Genomic DNA, 19,283 nt, shown 5'->3' on the forward strand with positions numbered 1-19,283 from the left:
TGCCATCATTTCATTTGACCAAGTGGCACCATTCTGCTTTAGCTATGCTAATTAAACACATCTTCAGGTCTTAATGCCTGCTTTCCTTGTTCAACGCAGGAAGTACGGAGAGCAGCCGAGTTATCCAGCACTGGTTAGATGGTCCTATACAAAGCTGATAAATACATGGTTTATGCATGATTCATGAACCCGGGGGCATGTATTCATTAATATTCCCGGGTCTTTTGAATAAGGCATTAGGCCCATGTGTTGGGGGCATTCCACACAGAGCATCTGGCCTCAATGGAGAGACTTGTATGACATGGGGCTTTGCCCCACCAATAATTTTTAAATCGGTCCCTGTCCTGTGAGACTCCTCTTAAGAAAATAGGTTAAAATGTGGTAGATCAAGCGTTTCATAGACAGATAGCCAGGTGAAATATAAAAGAAATGCAATTTTTTTAGGTCTCACCTGAGCCAGCACATGCGCTGCTCTGGCGAGCCTTTTAGTAAGTGGGCATTCAAAAATCCGACCACAGCTTTCTGTGTGGCCTCGAGCGTGCGGTTACACGCACATGCACGAGCAGAGGCGCCATCTGGCTTACCTCTCCCGTCATGTGCTCAGCGCTTCGCTCGCGGGCACCCTTAAACTCGCACTTTCACTTTTGCCGCCGCCCGCCCTCTCCGTGTCTGTCTTTCTTGTCTAATTACCTTTCACTTTCGTGCTTAGCGCGCGCGCACACAACTCCGCATTCTGCGATGACGTAAGTGCCCCTGTAATGTGGGTTGAGGAATGTGACGGTTAAATTGACCTATTCGGTGCGGTTGTGTCTGCGCTCAGTTGCGTGTAGTTTATGTGAGGTAATGAACTCAGCTCCTCTAGTTATGACGTTTCTGAGTCTAATTACTGCAAATCCCTGGCGACGATTTGAAATACGAGGCGTCACCTTTGCGTACAGTCCCCCGTCTTCGGCTTCTCTTTGAACTTTGACAGCCGTTCGCGAGAGCCGAGAAGTTTCCCTCAAAGACAACAGCGAGGTATTTCTTGCCGCCGGATGATGCGGCGAGCTTGTGACTATTCATGTGCTGTTGTGACTGTTTATGTGCTGCGGCGAAGAAGTGATTGCAAGGCTTGTCGCTTTGGGTTTGCCACAGCATAATATTGGTCAACAGCTGAGTGGAGTCTAGCAGCTTAAACGTTACAGCAGTCGTCAACTACTTTAGTTAGCGTTTATTTACGCTTTATAGTCTTGCCTGGCGCCATGCTGGGAATTCTTTGATGCTGGTGGCAGAGGTGTTGGGGCTGGAGCCCAAAACACTTGTCTCAGGAGCCCTTTTTGATGGAATCATCTTGTTTACAATAGCGCTTCTGAAGGCTGCTATGCAACGCAGCACTCAGAGCATTCTCCTAATTAAGGTGCCAGTGCAGCGTTGTGGTGTACACTCAAGGCGCCTGTTCTTCTGTCATCTGTCACGCTGACTCGTACAGCTTCAGTGGATTGGTGTATACCCTTGCTTGTAACATCTCAACTGTGACACACACACATTGGTGACTGCGCCTTTGCAAACAACAAGCATTTGCAATACAAGCGGTCTCGCATTTGCTAGAGTTTGAGCTATTGGCATTGTAAAAAGACAATGTCTTTTATGTATGTGTTGGTTTTTAAAACATAAATAAAAGACATTGTCATTTACAAAGTTAATAGCTTAAACTTCCACAAATGCGAGACCTATTGCATTGCAAATGCTTGTTTAGTTATGGCTTTTAGACAGGCATTGGTACTTTGTGACATCATTTATATGGCAATACTTAGTTCACCCGTGTGGTAACTAATATGTATAATCTGTTTTATCTTGCAGAAAGAGATGACATCCAGGATGTGTCACTAAAGTGCAACTGGAAGAAAGAGGATAATCGTTTGCCTCAATATTGTGGAATGTAAGGCGGGCCTTATCAGCAGATGTATCCCATTGGTTCCCACAAGCTAAAGAGAAAATGAGGAGCTCCTGTTTCCCTGCAATGCTGCTAGCAACTCCCATTCAATTGGGTGGATTGCAGAACCACGCGCATGACGCCATTGTAGAACATACTCTGAACTCTTTGGTCACAATGGACTAGATGCCTGCTAGTGTATGTTAGAGGCAAGAAGGTGTCATGGGTTGGACAAGATAATGTTTCATATTTTTTCAATAATCTTCTTAAATTAATTTTTTTTATAGACTTAAAAACTAAAGTACTTTTTTGTAAAGTACAGTGCAACTGTGGAGCGTGTTGAAAAACGTTTGAAAAATTCCTTTACTTTTGGGTATATTCAGAGAGCTACAAAACATGTTTTTGGTTAACAGACTTGCAGTAAGTGATGCCATGTACTGTACAACTAGACCAGCACTGCCCTCCAGGCCCTCCGTTAAGCTGCCAGTGTGTGTGCGGTGTGCATCTTTCCTCATGATGTCGCATTTCAGTTCCATATTATTATAGAAACAAACATTTTATTATATATTGATGTGGGAGATGTTGACAAATGTTCCTTCAGATTCTTTGTATGACCATCATCTTTTTAAATTGAATAGTCGCTCTCTCACATCACGATTTCTTCTTGAAATACCACCTCATGTTTCTCCAGGGCCCCTATTTACAACCTCTACCATCCTTGATTGGGTTTGTCAAAAAGAGATGACATTCATTATTGATGACTCTTGTCTACTGAGCCACTCTCCAGTCTAATGCACATGCAATGCACATTTCCAAAAGGCAATAGTAGCATATATATTCTCTTATGACATCATCACCTGTTACTTAACTTTGCTGTCTGCAGTTGGGTGAGCAGAATGGCAGTATTGCACTGAAATATAACGATATAGTAAGGACTTGAAACAACACAAATTAGAAGAGTAGGGTATTCTTGGATACCACAGGGAGTATACAGTTTTATAAGATGTACCGAATTTTCACAAGCGAGTCTGCTACGGGCTTCCATCCAACAAGCCCCAAAACGACTGGTGAGTACACTTCTTTTAATACAGCATTTCCCTTTTGATACTGTTCCTCTGATCAACCCAGTTTGGATCCTTGTACTCAACCGAGGTTTAGAAATTTCACATTGGAGGAGGGTATGGGCACTTTTTTCAAGGTACTGAATTCCAAAGGTTACATGCAGGGCTGTAATGCAGTCATCTGTTTAGATACAAAGGAATCATGCAATTTCATTGCCAGAAATGGGTGTTCAGTTTTTGGCCTTTCATTTATACTCGCACGGTTAACTTAAGTCAATTCTGCTGATTGAACTAGGAATAATTTGCTTTTAGGTTGGCAATAGAAGTTTAGGTGTGTAGTACGCATTTGCAAACTTCAATATATGACACTCTCTTAAACATTTAAAGAACTGCTCTCAGCTTCTACCATGTATAAAAGGGTAGAATTAACTTATGTGTCAAGTATGGCGGAGCGAAGAGCCCCCCATAAAATCACTGCTTCCTAGGTTTATAGGACTAAAAGCCTCACACATATGAAATAACTGCATCCACGTTTTCCAATCAAGGCCCCACTCTATCAATACTAGCTATCTCATGGTCTCTGAAACAACCATTCCTTTACAACCAGGCTACAAAAAAAGAATATTTTACCTTCAAAATGATGTTAGGTGTTCGAAATGATATATTATTAGGAGAACTGGACAGGGCAAGACTAGGGTGAATTTGGGTCAGGAAGACACACACAGATTTGCTAGAAATATGTTTGTGGGAAACCCCAAAGAGTGGTGATGCATTTATGGAGACTGTTTTAGTAAGGCATGTCTATTCCTTCTCTCCCTGTTAGCATTCCTATAACTCCGGTTGTACAAAGTAAACTTAGTTAGCAAGTTATCATATGAAGTACTGAGGAACCGATCAGATAGCTTTGGTTTCAAGATTGGTAACACCTGAAATAATTATTGGCTTTTCGGAGAACAGCAAGGATACAGAAGGCAGCAGTGAAATTAATGTCACATTACATTGTGTATATGTACTCCATTACATGACTAGTTGCAAAGCTACTTCAGTATATTCAGTTTAAATAGTAGCTATCTTAATGAGCAATGCTGAAACATTCTTAAGTGAGATCATCGTGCTTTGCCCGATTCAAGTTATTGTAGTCTTTTAAGCACAATCACATTTTCCTTTGATGCCCTACAACAACAACAAAAAACATGCATTTTCATTGCAAAGGAAGAGGTGCTTGCATATGAATCCACAAAAAAACCTTAACTTTTCTTCTTGATATTCACAAGCAACATAAATTGATTTAACTGTGTTACCCACCAGTTATAAAAATGCCGAAGGGTCTGATCAACATATTTTAATCTCCACAGATCCACCCTATGTTACTTTGAGAAAATATAGGTTGACTTTAAGTGGCTGCATCATAAATTCTGATTAGGACTTTGTTGCTTAAGACAGTGCCTGCTGAAGCCTTTTGCCTTTGAAAGCAGGATAGAATATTTAGCTTTTACATAGCAGAACTGTGATTCACAGTGATGCACTATTTGAAGCCATGACCATTTCTTTTAGAAAACGTCTAAAATGGCCATCATCTTTAGTGTTAAGCAAGGCCGCGTCATAACATCTTAAGAGCCAGACTATCACATTTATCCATACAGGATCAAGATTAATATGGAACATCGTGGACCGGCTCAGGAGGGACCAACTCAAGCTACACCAGGGTTCTCCAACGAGTAGCTCAGGAGCTGGTGGTAGCTCTCCCGCTACCTGTGAGCAGCTTACCTATGTGCTTTCCTACCCAGTAAATAAAAATCATTTGCTTGTCTGAATTAAGTAGATTTCAAAAACTGAAAAGTATATATTAAAAATAAAATCTATTCTCAGAATCAATAAGCTGATATTTGCAGATACAATATTTTAAAGGTAGATATATAAACAGTATTTCATGGTGCATTAGAGACCCTTATTGTTGATGTTCTTTCTTAGTTGCCGGGAGGCATTGTGTATATGACTGCTATGAAATGAAGAATCATTCAGCGTTAAAACTGCTGAAGCTTTTTTGGGATTATTGCTGGTGACCTTGCATTATGCACTCAGGTTGTCACTGCTAGTAATCCTGCATACAATGGCCAAAAACAGAATCTTGTTTGAAGTGTTCACTATTGTAACACTGATAATCTGTGCTAGTAGCTTGGGATGATCTGTATTGAACATAAGTAACTCTTAATATGGAAAAGGCTGGAGATCCCCGGGCTACACCCTCCACTAGGGGAAGGTAGCTGAGCAAGCAACAAGGGCCAAGGAGTCTTCACTACGAGTCAGCTCATTGCTCAAAACTCACATACGTTGTCCCTTGAAGTTGAAATGAAGAGACAGGGTACCAATCATGATAATAGCACAACTGCTTTCACGTGTATGGAATAATTTTGGAGACAGACCTGTTATGATGGTAAGTGTGATCTGCCCACTGTTGCTAAAGATTCTGCAGCTTTTAGGCAAATGAACACATAGGGCGCGACTGGGATCAGTGTATTATGTATCCATCACAGGAGCATGCAAGGCATGCCCAGTGCATTGAAATCGAGCCCTTGGATATAGTTGGATTTATTGTTCTTCAGCCCAAGCACATAATGCTTCAGCCTCATTTTATCAGCTCTGCTTCAGGCTGGTTACAGCGCAGCTAAATGATTTTACATAAAAGGCCTTCATTGCATTAAGGTCAAAGCAAAGTTCTTGTAGTTAATTTCCAAATGTCCAAAATAAAAGGCGCCAATCATTGCACTTGATTTAAATTTTACTTCTTACGGTAACAGAGATGAGTACCTTTATATGAACTTAGGGCATCACACCTGGCCAATTTGGTAATGTGATGTGAGCAATGTGGAATAACTAGAAAGATTTCAAATACTAACGCTGACTCTGAAAAAGTAAGATCTATATTAAAATTCGAAACCATATACAAATATCCAAACAAAAGAATAATTTACTATGTTTTACTTACACTTAAGACCTCTGAAAGCTGCGTAATTGCTTTCTTCAGTTCAGTTCAATAGTCTTTTTTTCAGTCATACCAGTGACCATAAAAACACAAAATTAAAATACAATTATACATCATATAGTTTTCCAAATTCAGTGGTTATTAAAAGGCTTCACACATCAAATTAAAACGCATTTAAAACATCATTAAATATAATTTATATATACGTTTAGCCAATTATATAAAATTACTGTTTTTGCACCCCTGGTGAATAGTACTCGTTTAAAGCTATTGCCAATGTCTTGAGGGCTAAAATAAGAGCTAAAATAAGTATCCTCATGGAGCGTACCTCCTCCCCAGTTTTATGGCAGACAAAATATAGTTGAGGACAGAGAAACAAATCGTAGGAGTATTTAAACATTTTTTTTTTTTTAAATCAATCCCTCTTGGTGCGATGTAAAGTGCTTGTGCTTTAAAAGTGGTCGTAGGTAACGTTTCTCAAGTTACTATATAAAGTGCAAAAAAGTATAAAATGCACTGTCGTTTGCGATGAGAAGTTAATGCTCGGGCAACCCGGAAGAGATTCAAGCAAGTAGCCAGGGTTAGGGGAAGAAACAAAATAATGAATTGTATGTCACCTAAACCTCATGAGGTAAAAACTGTGTTCTGTTTTTTTCCACCCAGGTTAAATACAGCTCTATCCAAGGTGTTGTGGAAATAGGCAAATAGTTAATAACTGCGGTTAAAGGACTTGACCTTGCGATTCAAATCTCTTCATTTATGATAATACTTTTTTTTAACTATTGCTTGCTTCATCCATACCCCATTCTAGTTTAATATTCATCCATTGCTTATTGAACTGACAGTGGTTTAGACTGTACCATCTGATTGCTCAAGCAAAACTACTATGGATCTTGCTTAAGCCAGCTGTCTGCTCAATTCTTGCTAAATTTGGGATGGAAATTGAAATGTTAATTCCTTCATGTAACTTCAAAAAAGTCTCAAGGCTGTGGTTTATTTTGGTAGTATTCCAAAGACTAGCATCTCTGTCTTTCTTGATTGCCTTAAAAACCATGCTACTTGTGGCAACACGCATAAATATAGAAAGAAGACGCTTTGTACCCCTGTCTTGGAAAGATTACACAGGCAACCATTTGAAGCCTGAATTGTGCACAAATGTACAAACTAACAAGCCTAGCTCATAAGGCCATTTATTTCAAAACTTCTGTTGTGCTAAAAAAGGAGGGTCTCAGGTGCAAACATCCTGCATATAGAAGTCATTTTAAAATAAAATTGAGCACCAGTCTTGGTTCTAGATTCTTCTCATAAATATGGAATTCTTAACCTCAACAGCTTTGTGAAGAGCGATTGTCCTTAAGAAAGGCAAAGTCTATTTCTACTCTGCTTTTTAATCCTTTGCCTGTTTTCTAGTATCAAATTCTTTGATAATTCTATTTTTTCCAGAAGTTTGACTTGTGTTGCCTAAGTTAACGTTTAATAATACTGCAAAACAATTAGGCCTAGCATAGGCTAATTAATTTGTAATGTAATCTAAGGTGGATTTGTAGAGAACTGCTTATCACCTGTGAGGGTATCCAGGCACTTATTGATGAGACTGCTTGATAATTTCACCACAGGTTGTGTTTTAAACCAAATAAGACAGGGTACCTGGATAACTCTGCCCTTCCACAGGTATGCTATTGGTACTTATCTGTTTAAATAAGCATTGTTCTGTACTTCACAGAAATACGCTCTGTACATGAGTTATGGTACTGGAATATCATGGTCACAATATCATCTGATATAAATATCTTATTTTAAATATCGTTTGCACAAATATTAGCCCCATTGTAGTTAATAATGGAAAGGCTACACAAAATGAGACAATATTTTTGTAAACAATACATTAGGTAGTATATTTTTGTGTAATGATATTTCCATCCATGCTATTCTGACTTACAACCTTTCATGATTAAGTGTATTTCCCTGAGCAACCTTGTATCCTGATTAATATGTGTAATATCATGAACACAGAAAGCAAGTTTTGTATCTTCTCATTTTAATTACAAGATTTTGGGTTTTTTAAAGTTTAGCCTTTAGTGTATTTTCAGTGAATTTTAATTCGGTATATATTTTATCAAGCTAACCATTCCCTTTATAAATTTCATTAGTTTAGCTTTAAAATTTCCAAGTGTGTGAAGTGAAGGCAATAGGACTAGAACCCATTTTTTCTGATTGCAAAGTACACCCTTCACCTGCATTTTAAAAGCCTATTGTCGGGGAAAGATATTTTAGCATCTGTTTATTTTACATTTGCTGGCCTATTGAATAATAAATCCAATAAATTGCAAAAGGAAATCACACATTGCATATGGGAAATGAAAAGTATACTTGCATTAATTGCAGAAACTGTTTAGAAGGCACTATTATGATTTATTTAAGTAGCAAAGAGTCACATAGATATGAAGTAGACTTAGCGCAACAAGGGAAATCATCACCTCCATACGTGGTAGACAAATCAAGCAACTCTCCACGGGATTCATAATTAAACTCAGGCCCTCATTTAAACGTTACCAGATTTCTAAGAAATGTCAGGCACAAGCTGGTAATCCTACATCTAAATTTGGGGATTACAAGTTACCTCCCCCGAATGGGGAATAACATGCCGACCCAGTAATACAGTATTTATATCTGCTTGCTTTTTCCCTTTCAGGGGGCAATAAAGAGCTGAAATCATTTACCACCTGTACAAATACAGATGGTAAAGTGTGGGGTAACTTTTAGGCCAAGGAGCCAGGGATATAGAGAGTGGGTCATTTTAGCTGAGGGAGGGGGATTTTCAGCCACCCCCCCATGCTGCAGGAAGTGGGAGGGAAGGTGCTGGGGTTAACAGCAGGGCGAGAATGTGGCGTTACGGCGAGACCTGCCAGCTTTGAAACTGGGGAACCAGGTTGAACTCCCAGCTCAACATCCTGTGATACTGACAAAATCACTTAATCTTCCCATGCCTTTAAACAAAAAAAACAGCTACCCGCAGCCCCTGGAGCTCTGCTTGATGTCTGGGCCCAGTGTCCTTGTGCCCCGAATAACCAGTTATGGAATTCGCACATCCATCAATGTGTCTCCCCATTTCCAACACAAAAACAGTATCATAAATAGCCAAGTATATACTGAAACTTGAAACAGATCTGAGAGCATCCCATTCTCCCTTTCAGTCAAAACGGTCTACAGAACAGGAAAAATGACTTGTGGAGACCAGTTAACCAATATATATTGAACCTTGAACAAGGAAAGTGACAGGTCACTTTCAAAACCACTATGTATGGTGATTCGTCAGCCAGTGCCTGAAGAAGAGCACAGTGAACGAAATGCATTCAGCAAATATCAAAGTGGTTTTTATGTAGCTAGGAGAAATTTTAATTAAAAAACACAGAGAAGATGAAAGTATGAAATTTGAAATAAGTGTTAAAAAATTATAGTTATGAGATTGATTTGAAAATTGAATTCCGAGTCATTGGAGAAAGTTGGAAACTAGAAAGAACGGAAAGGGAAAACAAATTGTCAGTGTTTGCAATGCTGATTCTGGGATGGTATACAAGAAAATATTTGGACTTATCAAGCAATAGTAACTTTTAGCACTGTTGAAAGCACCTCTCCACCCCTTTCCGTCTTGCTTTTCTCCCCCACCCAAATGTCACAGTCCAAAAATTAGTCTAAGGTCGTTACGTAACTGCTACTAAGTAATACATCTACTTCCTTAAACGGGCCCTTTTGTCAATTATGTATGCCTCAGATAACCCTCAATTTGATTCGGATAAGTCACATCTGATGCTAATTTGTCATTTGTTTGAATGGATTTAAGTTTGAATTTAAATAGGAAGGGATCTCTGATCAGATACAAGAAAAACATTTGCGGAAATTCCAAAACATAAAAACTCTAGTTACCACCTTGGGGGTCCCAAAGGAGACTAAACAAATTGCCTTTTTTCATGGTGCAGATAATAAACAAACCCATAAGTCATTAGGTTCCCACATTTCCCATAAAGGGACGTCTAGTGAATATGACATTTATTGTGGCTCACTGGTTGCATGTTTCTGGTTCAGGAATAGGTTACTAACGACATAAATCGTGTGGAACTATGCCAATAAACACCAAATTTGAAAGTTTCAGTTACTGGCACAAAGGGCCTGTGGTTTCAACATTCACTGCAACTGGTGTGTTTGTGTTCAAGTTAGAGGCAAATTTAAATATTGTGTTGCTTATGAGAAGCAACATAACCTATGTGCAGTCCAGGGATATCCATCCACAATTACTTCTAACATTTTATGTGGCTACTTAAGTCCACGTTCAACTGATCTAATGAAGGGCCAGGTTCCTGGAAAGTTTGTAACCTCTCTCACATCAGTATGGTTGTATCCTGTGAAGTCTGTGGGTTATGTGGGTGGCTTAAGCACCCAGCTGGTACCACTTCTAGAAAGAGGCAAACCAAGACAAGGAGCATGTGGTTAAGTGGATCAATCAGATGTTTGGTTTCCCATCTTTCACAAAACATTTGTTGACCTTCAGTACAAGTCTACAATGATACACCATCACAGGTCATCCGGCTTGTTACACAGAACTCCAGGCTCAGTGTAAGATGTGGCTGGTAGTGTCATAAGGGGAGCTTCTACAAATGCAAATTTGGGCTCCTGCGAGCTAAAAACATCTTCTGCCAAGTCCAATAGACCGTGGTAATCCAGCTAAAAATTTGGAAGTGAAATTGTTCTTTAATACAATACTTTCATTACTGGCCTGTGCTCCATTAATTCTCACCCATTATCCGAAGGGCTTAAACATTATGGTGTGTTAATTGATGGTGTGTGTGTGTCCATTGCACTGTTTGTCAAAGCAGGCGGTGCTGGTATTTTCTTTTGAGATCGAACCATACACTACGGAGGCTGTGATGCTGCGTTCAAAGAAGAACTTTACAATATGCCAGATTTTTGGAGTCACAGTACCCTGGGAAAGTCAGATGAAACTTTCAATCGCCTGAAATGAACTGCAATTGTTCTATGCAACTGGGCACAGACAATTTGGTCTGGTGCTATTTCTTGGGACGTCATTGTTTATGCAAATTGTTTAAAATTGTGACGCATAAATGAATGAGGATTTTGCTTACTCAATTCACTGTTTTTGTATCTCCTAAAGTGCTTTATAAATTGAATAATCGTTATTTCAAAATAACTGATTTTGAGTATGATGTAAATTACCTGAAAATAAATGTAAAGAGACAACTTTTCAAGCATCTGTTACACCTTGAAGAAGACGCCCGGCCATTCTTTTTTAATGTAGAGGTATTGCTGGACTCTGCTATTTCTTGTTAATATCTGTGGCTTAATAAGTCCATTCTTGCGAGTAACAGCCATTTTGATTATGTATGACTTTGTGCTTTCTCAAGTGGTGACTCTAATGCCACTGATTACCCACTGTATGAGCAATAATGGAAGGACCTGAGGGCACGGCCTAATTTGACTTTTGAGTTATGGAGAATTAAAGGGCTTCAGAGCTGGCTCAAAATCACGTAGGGAGCCTTGCTTGATAAAGATGACTATCACGAATAAGGGTCACACTTTTTTCAATTTGTCTTTTACCCCTCCTGACACTGGAGCCCCACAGAGGTGGCACGCGATCAGGCGAGAGGTACTGCATTCATTAAATGGGTTAGGGTTTTGTTCAAATAACTAGTCATCAGCTATTCATTTTTGCATTTTTCAAAGATAATGAGAAAAAAGTGAACCAGTAGAACCTTCTGGATTTACCTGCTAGGCACATCCAGGTACCCTTTCCAAATTGCTTGACACTTTCTTATGGCGTGGACATGCAGTACAACATCAGGTCATCATAGGTGGGGACGAGGTTCACTGGGAGCTAGGTCACCAATTTTGCAGTATTGAACACCACCTTCTCCCTGTCGCTATTGGACTGTAATTGAGGAGAGCTAGAAGCAGTCTCCAGACTGTTCCCGCGCAATAAAGTGATATCAGAGAAGTTCAGAACTGACCAACTAAATGCATTTTAAGCCGTCAAAACATAATGCTTGAAAAAAATTCTCTGAAGCTGATGATTGGAACTTTGATGTTTTATTTTTATTATAATATAGAGATTTGAGATGAAATTCACTAGTCCCCTTCATAAAGGGTGTGAGATGATGTATAGATGCAACGGTCTCGATAAATTAAATGGAATGTTACTTTACTCTTAAAGTCACCATTCAGTAATCCATTTTCCAAAGTTCTGTAACATGTTCATTCTGGTAGATTTGAAGGCAATAACCTGTTTAAAACAACAAATGGGCTTTCATTATCAGCCTTGTGACCTTCTAATGTTTTTACCTAAATTGCCACAGTTGCTTACAAACTTTTTTTCTCCTGCAGCATGAGTGAATAATTTGAAGTTGAAAAGTGTTCAATTTTTAACTAAAAGGTTATAGAATACAGCTAATGTAATATAATGAAAATAGAGCTTTTTTCCACAAATATTCTGGTTTATTTATATGCAAACAGATAAGACACACTTTTGTTTGAAAAAAGGTGTTGTGTGTTCATCTTCAGGTCATTTATAACAATATTTGATTAAAAGAAATTCTGATACATTACACTGCTTAAGTCATTTATTATTCTGATTTCATGCAAACTATTTCCTAATTTATTTTATCTACAGCCTGCATCTAAATTATGTTGTAACCGGAGATCCTCCCTTTAAACAAGCCCAATTGGTCAACAGACCTATACAAAATATCACCATATTTGTAAGTCTGGCTGCTTAAGATTGTGCAGATCTTTGAGGAAAGACAACGTTGTAGATTAGATAAAGATCGAATGTTTTGAAAAAAGCACTGCAAGCAGTAAATACCATTAACCATGTTAGCGATGTCCATCTATTCACACCTGCGCCCTTTCTAACTGACCCAGATATACAAAGACTTTGCGTCAGGTATGTGTTACCTTTTTATTGCAGCCCCGACGCAAAGTGTTGGGTTATTTAGAATCCTATGCAATTCACGATTTGCGTTGGATTGTAACCCAAAGTAACGCAAAGCAGTACAATGCGCTGCCTTGCGTTACTTTGCATCAAGGGGGCGTTCCATGGGTAGTGAATGGGAGTGCCCATGCAACCACCCAAGCAACTGCAGACATGGATATGCACAAGATTCTGCGCATTCCTGTGGCAGGTTTAATGAGGAGAAATATTTTTATTTTTCCAATTTTTTTCTTCTTTTCGTGTGTCCAGCACTCTACAGCACACATAGAAAGAGTAAAATGCCTTAAACATAGCTTTTGTACAGGAAGGGACCCCTTCCTGCCCTAAAACTATGCTTGCAAAAAGAAAAATTGATGGAAGGAATGCTGAACAATGTCAAACACTCACCCCAGCAGAGAGATCTGGGCTTAAATCCATTGGTTTTTTTTTGCTCACCATGCCACCCCAGTTTGGACCCAGCCATATGCAAATGAGTCTTGATCCTGCTCCTCATAGGAACAGTCTAGCCCAAACTGCCAAGACAGGTCCTCCCTGGATCGGAAACAAGCATCCTAGGACCGGTTTTGGGGTATCACCCCTCATCTGCCAAGATAGACTGAATCCAGTGGCATGGCGAGCATGGGACCCACGTCTGGGCATACCCGTTCCACTCGGGGTGACAAATGCTAAAAGAATAATTGACAGACGGAATGCTGAACACTGTCAAACATGCACCCCCAGTACAGAGATCTGTGCCTAAATCAATCGTTTTCTGCTCCACACGCCACCCCAGTTTGGGCCTAGCCATATGCAAATCAGCCTTGACCCTGGGAACAGTCCAGCCGGAACTGCCAAGCCAGGTCTTCCCTGGACTTGAATTTTACTTGATCTTAGTGCCGTATTTGGCACTGTATCGCACCCGCTTCTTCTGCAAAGGCTGGAGCGGATGGGTGTTCGAGGCTTAGCCTTGTCCTGGATAGATTCATTATTACAAGACTAAACTTTTCAGGTCTTCGCCACAAACCATTACACCAGTTCCCATCCTCAACCCTCAGGTGTAGCCCAGGGGTCGGCTCTCAGCCCTATGCAGTTTAACATTTATGTACATACCCTGGTGGACATTGTGGACACTCTCTTTTTTAGGTCTTGCAGACCTGCGTTGCAGCGCATGCACGCTGCTCGCTCTGCGAGGCTTCTTGTGATCGATACAATTTCAGATGTGGAGTGTAGGCTCCGTCCCTTCTTTCCATTCGCTAGCGTCATCGTGCATGCTAAACCCTGGCTTCCCATTGTTAGTGAGGCTTTTTAGTCCCTCCTGGTTACCACCCTGTCTAGTTTTAGCCCAGCCAACCTGGACTGGATGCTTTACTGGCAGCGTGACACTATCCCCTTCATCACTCCGTGTATGCACTTTTTTGGGAGAAAGCATGATGTACACAAGCGTCTGCCGTTCTGCAATGGCGACAGATTGTTATTTTCAGGTAGTGCACAGAAAGGTAACACAATTTTGAGCGTTAATCTGTAGAAGCCTGTCCCCTGGTGCCCTAGATCAGCAGCTAACACTGATACATAAGATGACCACACACGCCTTCAAGGTAGAAGCAGAAGTGTATTTCCGTGCATTTTTAAACACACATCACCGCTGTGTAAAAGAGTGTATTTCCGTGCATTTTTAAACACACATCGCCGCTGTGTAAAAACAGGCATTAATGGGGCAGCTATTAATGCAACGCTGTAACAAACCGGATTCATATTTCATCCTAACAAATACTTTTATGATTTATTCTCATAATGAAAATAAAAAATAACCTAAAAACCCGTGTTTATTCAAAATTAAATTTTACCCCATGAGATAGCAGAGAACGCGACATTATGTATATACGGCCCCTTGTATACGAAAGGAAACAATTCAGGCATGGTAGCGGGCTTCAACGACGGTACGCTTTGCCCCTCCCCTTTGTGGCCTGTTGACTTGTGCCCTCTGTTTAACTGCAGCTTTACGTCACCCTGCATCTGATTGGTCGAACAAATACAGACAGACACATTCACTGCAGTGGCTCAGGTGTCCATTGCTCCAGTAGGTTTGCGCTTGTTGATTGGATGTGTGGCTTGTCATTCGTGGTCTGGCTGGCCCGCCTTTCTCTCCAGCATTGGATAGCGGATGGAGTTTGGGATTATTGGGCTGTGCAAACCAAGCAGTGATTGGCTTCTTGGTACTGGCTGCGGCGAAGCTGAGCTGCGGTGTGTGCGGGACACGGAACTGCCCCTTCCCCGCTGTTTATTCCCAGGCGCAGGACATCCCATGAGGCTCACGGCACGCCCTGGGAGCCGGCGCGGCGGCTGAATGTCTCTCAGTTGTGTGCGTTGAGCCACGCATCGGTTGGCCTGAGGAGGATAGGACCCCCTCGGCAGGTGCCGCAGAAGATAGAATGCTGGGATCCCCGAAAGCCTGACCCACCCCCATGCAACCAGAGGCGCAGAGTGCCATAGAGCGTATTGCCCCAGGTCTGCTGACGCTGCCTGGAGGCCCGAGAGCCACCTGCGAGTAGTCTCAGTGGTAGTCCTTCCCCTCTTTTCCCTGCTAGACAACCCCCTTCCCTGTTTCTTGTAGACATCATCTCTTCTGTATAAAATCTTATTCACCCCAATAGACCCCCCGCCCCCCCCTTCGTTGCTATACTTTTCTCTTTTCGTTAACAGACCATTCTCCGCTCTTCTTTCTTTAGCTGGTTATTCACAGAAGAAGGTGAGGGGCAGGGAGTACGTCCAGGCCTGGAGGAGTTGGTGGGAGAGAGGCTGGGAAGAGCCGCAGGGGACAGCTGGCAATAATAGCTCAGTGTGTGCAGTGGTCAGGGGTTAGCTCAGCTGGTGCTTGAGAGGGCGTAAATCACCTCAGCTACACAGTTGCGCTTGGTGTGAATTAAAGGCGCTGCTTGTGCGTGAGGGTTGGTGCACAACCCAACATCAAGAAAATGCTCAAATTGGCTCAGCCAGCCGGGAGGCATTAGCTACACCCTCAAGCTGGGAAGAAAGGGGGGGGGGGAATATATATATTTCAGCACCAACATTTTGGGCTCTGTTCCTTTCCATTGCTTTGGTGCCTTCTTTCCCCCGCCCGCCCTACCTCCCTCCCGTTGTCCTTGCCTTTCACTACCCCCACATATACATTAATATTTACAATGCCAATAGCTCTAAATCAAACCATTGCGAGACCTATTGCATTTTCAATGCTTGTTCTTATGCAGATGATACTCAGATTATTTTTCCCCTTTCACCTGAGGAGGATTGCAGCTTTAACATGATGAACATTTATCTTTTGAAGGCGGCTGGCTGGATGAGCAACAATTCCCTTAATCCAAATGGAGATAAGACAGATGTTTTGTTAGTGGACAACAGCCCTCATCTCTGAGGACCTCATTAGTGGCCGGATGTCCTTGGTACAACTCCAGTCCCCGTTTCTGTGGTTAAGAATCTTGGTTTTTGTCTTGATTATAAGCTCTTGACAAATCGTCATATTTTGAAGGTAGCCTCCACCTGTTTTGCTATTTTAGGATGGCTTAGGAAAATACTTTGGTTACTGCCTGTTCATGCCCAACACACAGTAATACCAACATTGATTCTGTCTAAATTGAACTATTGGCACATTCTTTATCATGGAGCCTCCAAGGCCTCACTCAAATGTTTGCAGATAGTCCAGAATGCAGCTGCTAGATTTTTTTTTCATCTCCCCAAAAATTCTTACACGTACAATCTTCTTCGGGACCACCACTGGCTTTCGTTGGATGAGCGGATCCAGTTCAAAGCATTGTGCACACACAGGGCTTTGCCAAACTCAGGTCCACAGTATCTTAGATCGTTGGTGACACTACCGTTCCAGGCGGCCTCTCCGATCAAGCCACAGTAATTTCTTTGTGGTGCCCAGCTTCAGGAGAAATGGACATGGTGGCCCATCTTTCTCTTATCTGGGTCCAAAAGTGTGGACACGTCAATCCTTCAGTGTTTTTCAGAAACTTCCAAAGACTTGGCTCTTCTAAATCTAATTTTTTTGTACCATTCTGATGCCTTCCCTACACATGACTAGCGCTGGGAAACCCCGTCAGTTAGCTATGGACTATATACAACTATATAATAATTATAATAAGGCAGCAGCAAGGGTGGAACTGGCAGAAACAACACCTTTTGAGGGCAGCGGAAGGCTTAAAACAGAGCGGACACCAATAGGGATAAGGGACAGGCAGATAATACAAAAGGTGTCTTCAGGCCTGATGAGAAGGGGGATGGCAGAACTTCAAACAGGTGCTGTTTTAGGTTTACCTGCACAGCGCTTGCACTGTATTTGTGAAATCTCCTATTTAAAAATAAAAATCTCACAAGGGGCTTGGAGCCCACCCATTACTTACCTTTACTTACCATTGGCTGGCTCACACGTAGCTCTCATGTCACTTACTTACCACTGGCTGGCTCCCACTTCACTCTGGTTTTATTGGCCAGCACCTCCTCCTGGGCTTCGAGGAGCTCCTGCCGTGGAGCCTGCACCAAGTATTGCTTCCGGTGGACAGTGTCCTTATGCTGCACACTCCTGCAGTGCAAGCACTCTTTTTTTTTTTTTAATTTTCAGGTCTCTGCAGTTCCTCTCGTTCACCCCTGCTTCAAGTAAAACTGAAAAAAGTGCTATGACAAGGCTATTATCAATAAGATTAATATTAATAATGCAGTGTATATTAAATCAAAGGCTTTCTATAGAAACCGGGCAAGTAGGGAGCGTGCTTCATTGATGATACTTAGGAGAGTACAGACCACCATTAGATTTAACATACACCTGCGGTGATGAAGGTCTGCTACTTAATTCCGTTAAAAACATTGGCAGCCAAATATAGATACCTCTGCACTTTGTTTTGTATAATAGTTCAGACTGCGGTGTGCATTTTATCTCAAAAGTGAGCCGTGAGTGCCACCTTGTGGGTCAGTTGTAAATTTAACACAAATGTTAAAAAAACATGAATGTCTTTTGTTCTTCACTTTGGTTACAGTTGCATTATGTAATTATATATCGCTTATTAACCCTGATTAAAGCGCTTTACATCAGCAGCACGCTGCTCCAGTACCCAAGGTAAGTAGTTAATCAAGTGATTTTTGTTGTTTATTGGGATCAGTCACGTGCTCTCAGGGAAAACTAGTTTTAAAATGTACTCCTGTTTCTTTCTGCAACATTACATTAATAGGAGTGTGGTGGTGTCATCTTTCTGAGTGCTCACTACTTATATGAGGAATGTAGAGAGAGCAGAAGCAGTAAAAATTTGGAGGCATGAGCAAGACAAAGGATGGAATAGACAATGTAAAATGTTGTCGTGCAAAGTTATTTGGGTTTGTTAATGTGTTTTTTAATGATGTTGTACAGGAGCGCGGGCTGCTTTGCAACATGGTTTAGAGAAAACAAAAGGTGATGAACAGTGGTCTCTGGTACATTCCAGCCATTCAGCTGGCGCGGGCGAATGGTAAAGAGACTATGATGCTCCAGAGGGATTGTTTGAGGCATGATTTGGGGCCACCACCAGTGAGTAGAGCTGCCACCTGTATCTTGGCACATGTATCCTTCACACGCCTCCTCCTGTACTGACACTTCTTTTGTTATCTCCCTCACAGTTCATATAATCACACTCACAACATTCATGTGCCAGTGACTTCCTACTACGCCCAATGTTTTTTCACTCTAGTGATTATTTATGGAGGCCAATCATGGAGTTCCCCATGGTGGGACAACAACGTTTACCAGAGTGTCTGCCTACAACTGTGTGAAGTTCCCCCACCTTCAGAGTGGTATGGTCTGCATCTTTACAGTAAATTAGGCACTATGGCTCCAAGGTAATGAGAGAAAGGGCAGGCTATAGAAGTTGCTTCCTTTTATGTGCATTAACTGTTACTTCTGCCTGCTGTGTTTGATTGTTATTGAATGTGGCTATTTTCCCAGCCCCCTCTTCCGAATCACTGTGCAATATTCCATCTATGGTGAGCATGCGCACTCACGGAAATTATGTAAGCAATGTCACCATATTTGCATCTGTAGATTCAGCTGTACCTCACTGAGCGCATTGTTGTTCTTCAACAACTTTTTACAAACTTTTGTGAATGCGAATGATTATAATTGTCCTCGTGGTCATAGACATGCATCCACATGCGCATAAACCTACGTACACAATCTTATCTTTGTGGTTTGGGTCAAGCTTATAACATCTTACTGTGCAATGTACATCTGAACCTGTGTTCATAAATAATTACAAATTATTAATGTAGTGAATGCCACGAATCAGGGAAATCATCAGCTTTTCCATCTGAAATGCTCTATGGGCA

The 19,283-nt window shown here is 41.2% G+C and overlaps 1 protein-coding gene across 1 annotated transcript in view; it reads left to right on the forward strand.

Annotated features, from left to right (window-relative positions):
* MOB3B (MOB kinase activator 3B) overlaps positions 1–11,232 on the forward strand; it is a 372,623-nt gene extending 361,391 nt beyond the window's left edge. The window contains exon 4 of the mRNA XM_085641328.1: positions 1,840–11,232. Coding sequence (XP_085497454.1) covers positions 1,840–1,869 — 30 coding nt within the window. The 3' untranslated portion in view covers positions 1,870–11,232. The remainder of the gene's footprint in view (positions 1–1,839) is intronic.
* Positions 11,233–19,283: the final 8,051 nt, after the last annotated feature.

This window comes from Triturus cristatus, chromosome 2_2 (genome assembly GCF_964204655.1).
Source record: "Triturus cristatus chromosome 2_2, aTriCri1.1, whole genome shotgun sequence".
Taxonomy (NCBI): Eukaryota; Metazoa; Chordata; class Amphibia; order Caudata; family Salamandridae; genus Triturus; species Triturus cristatus.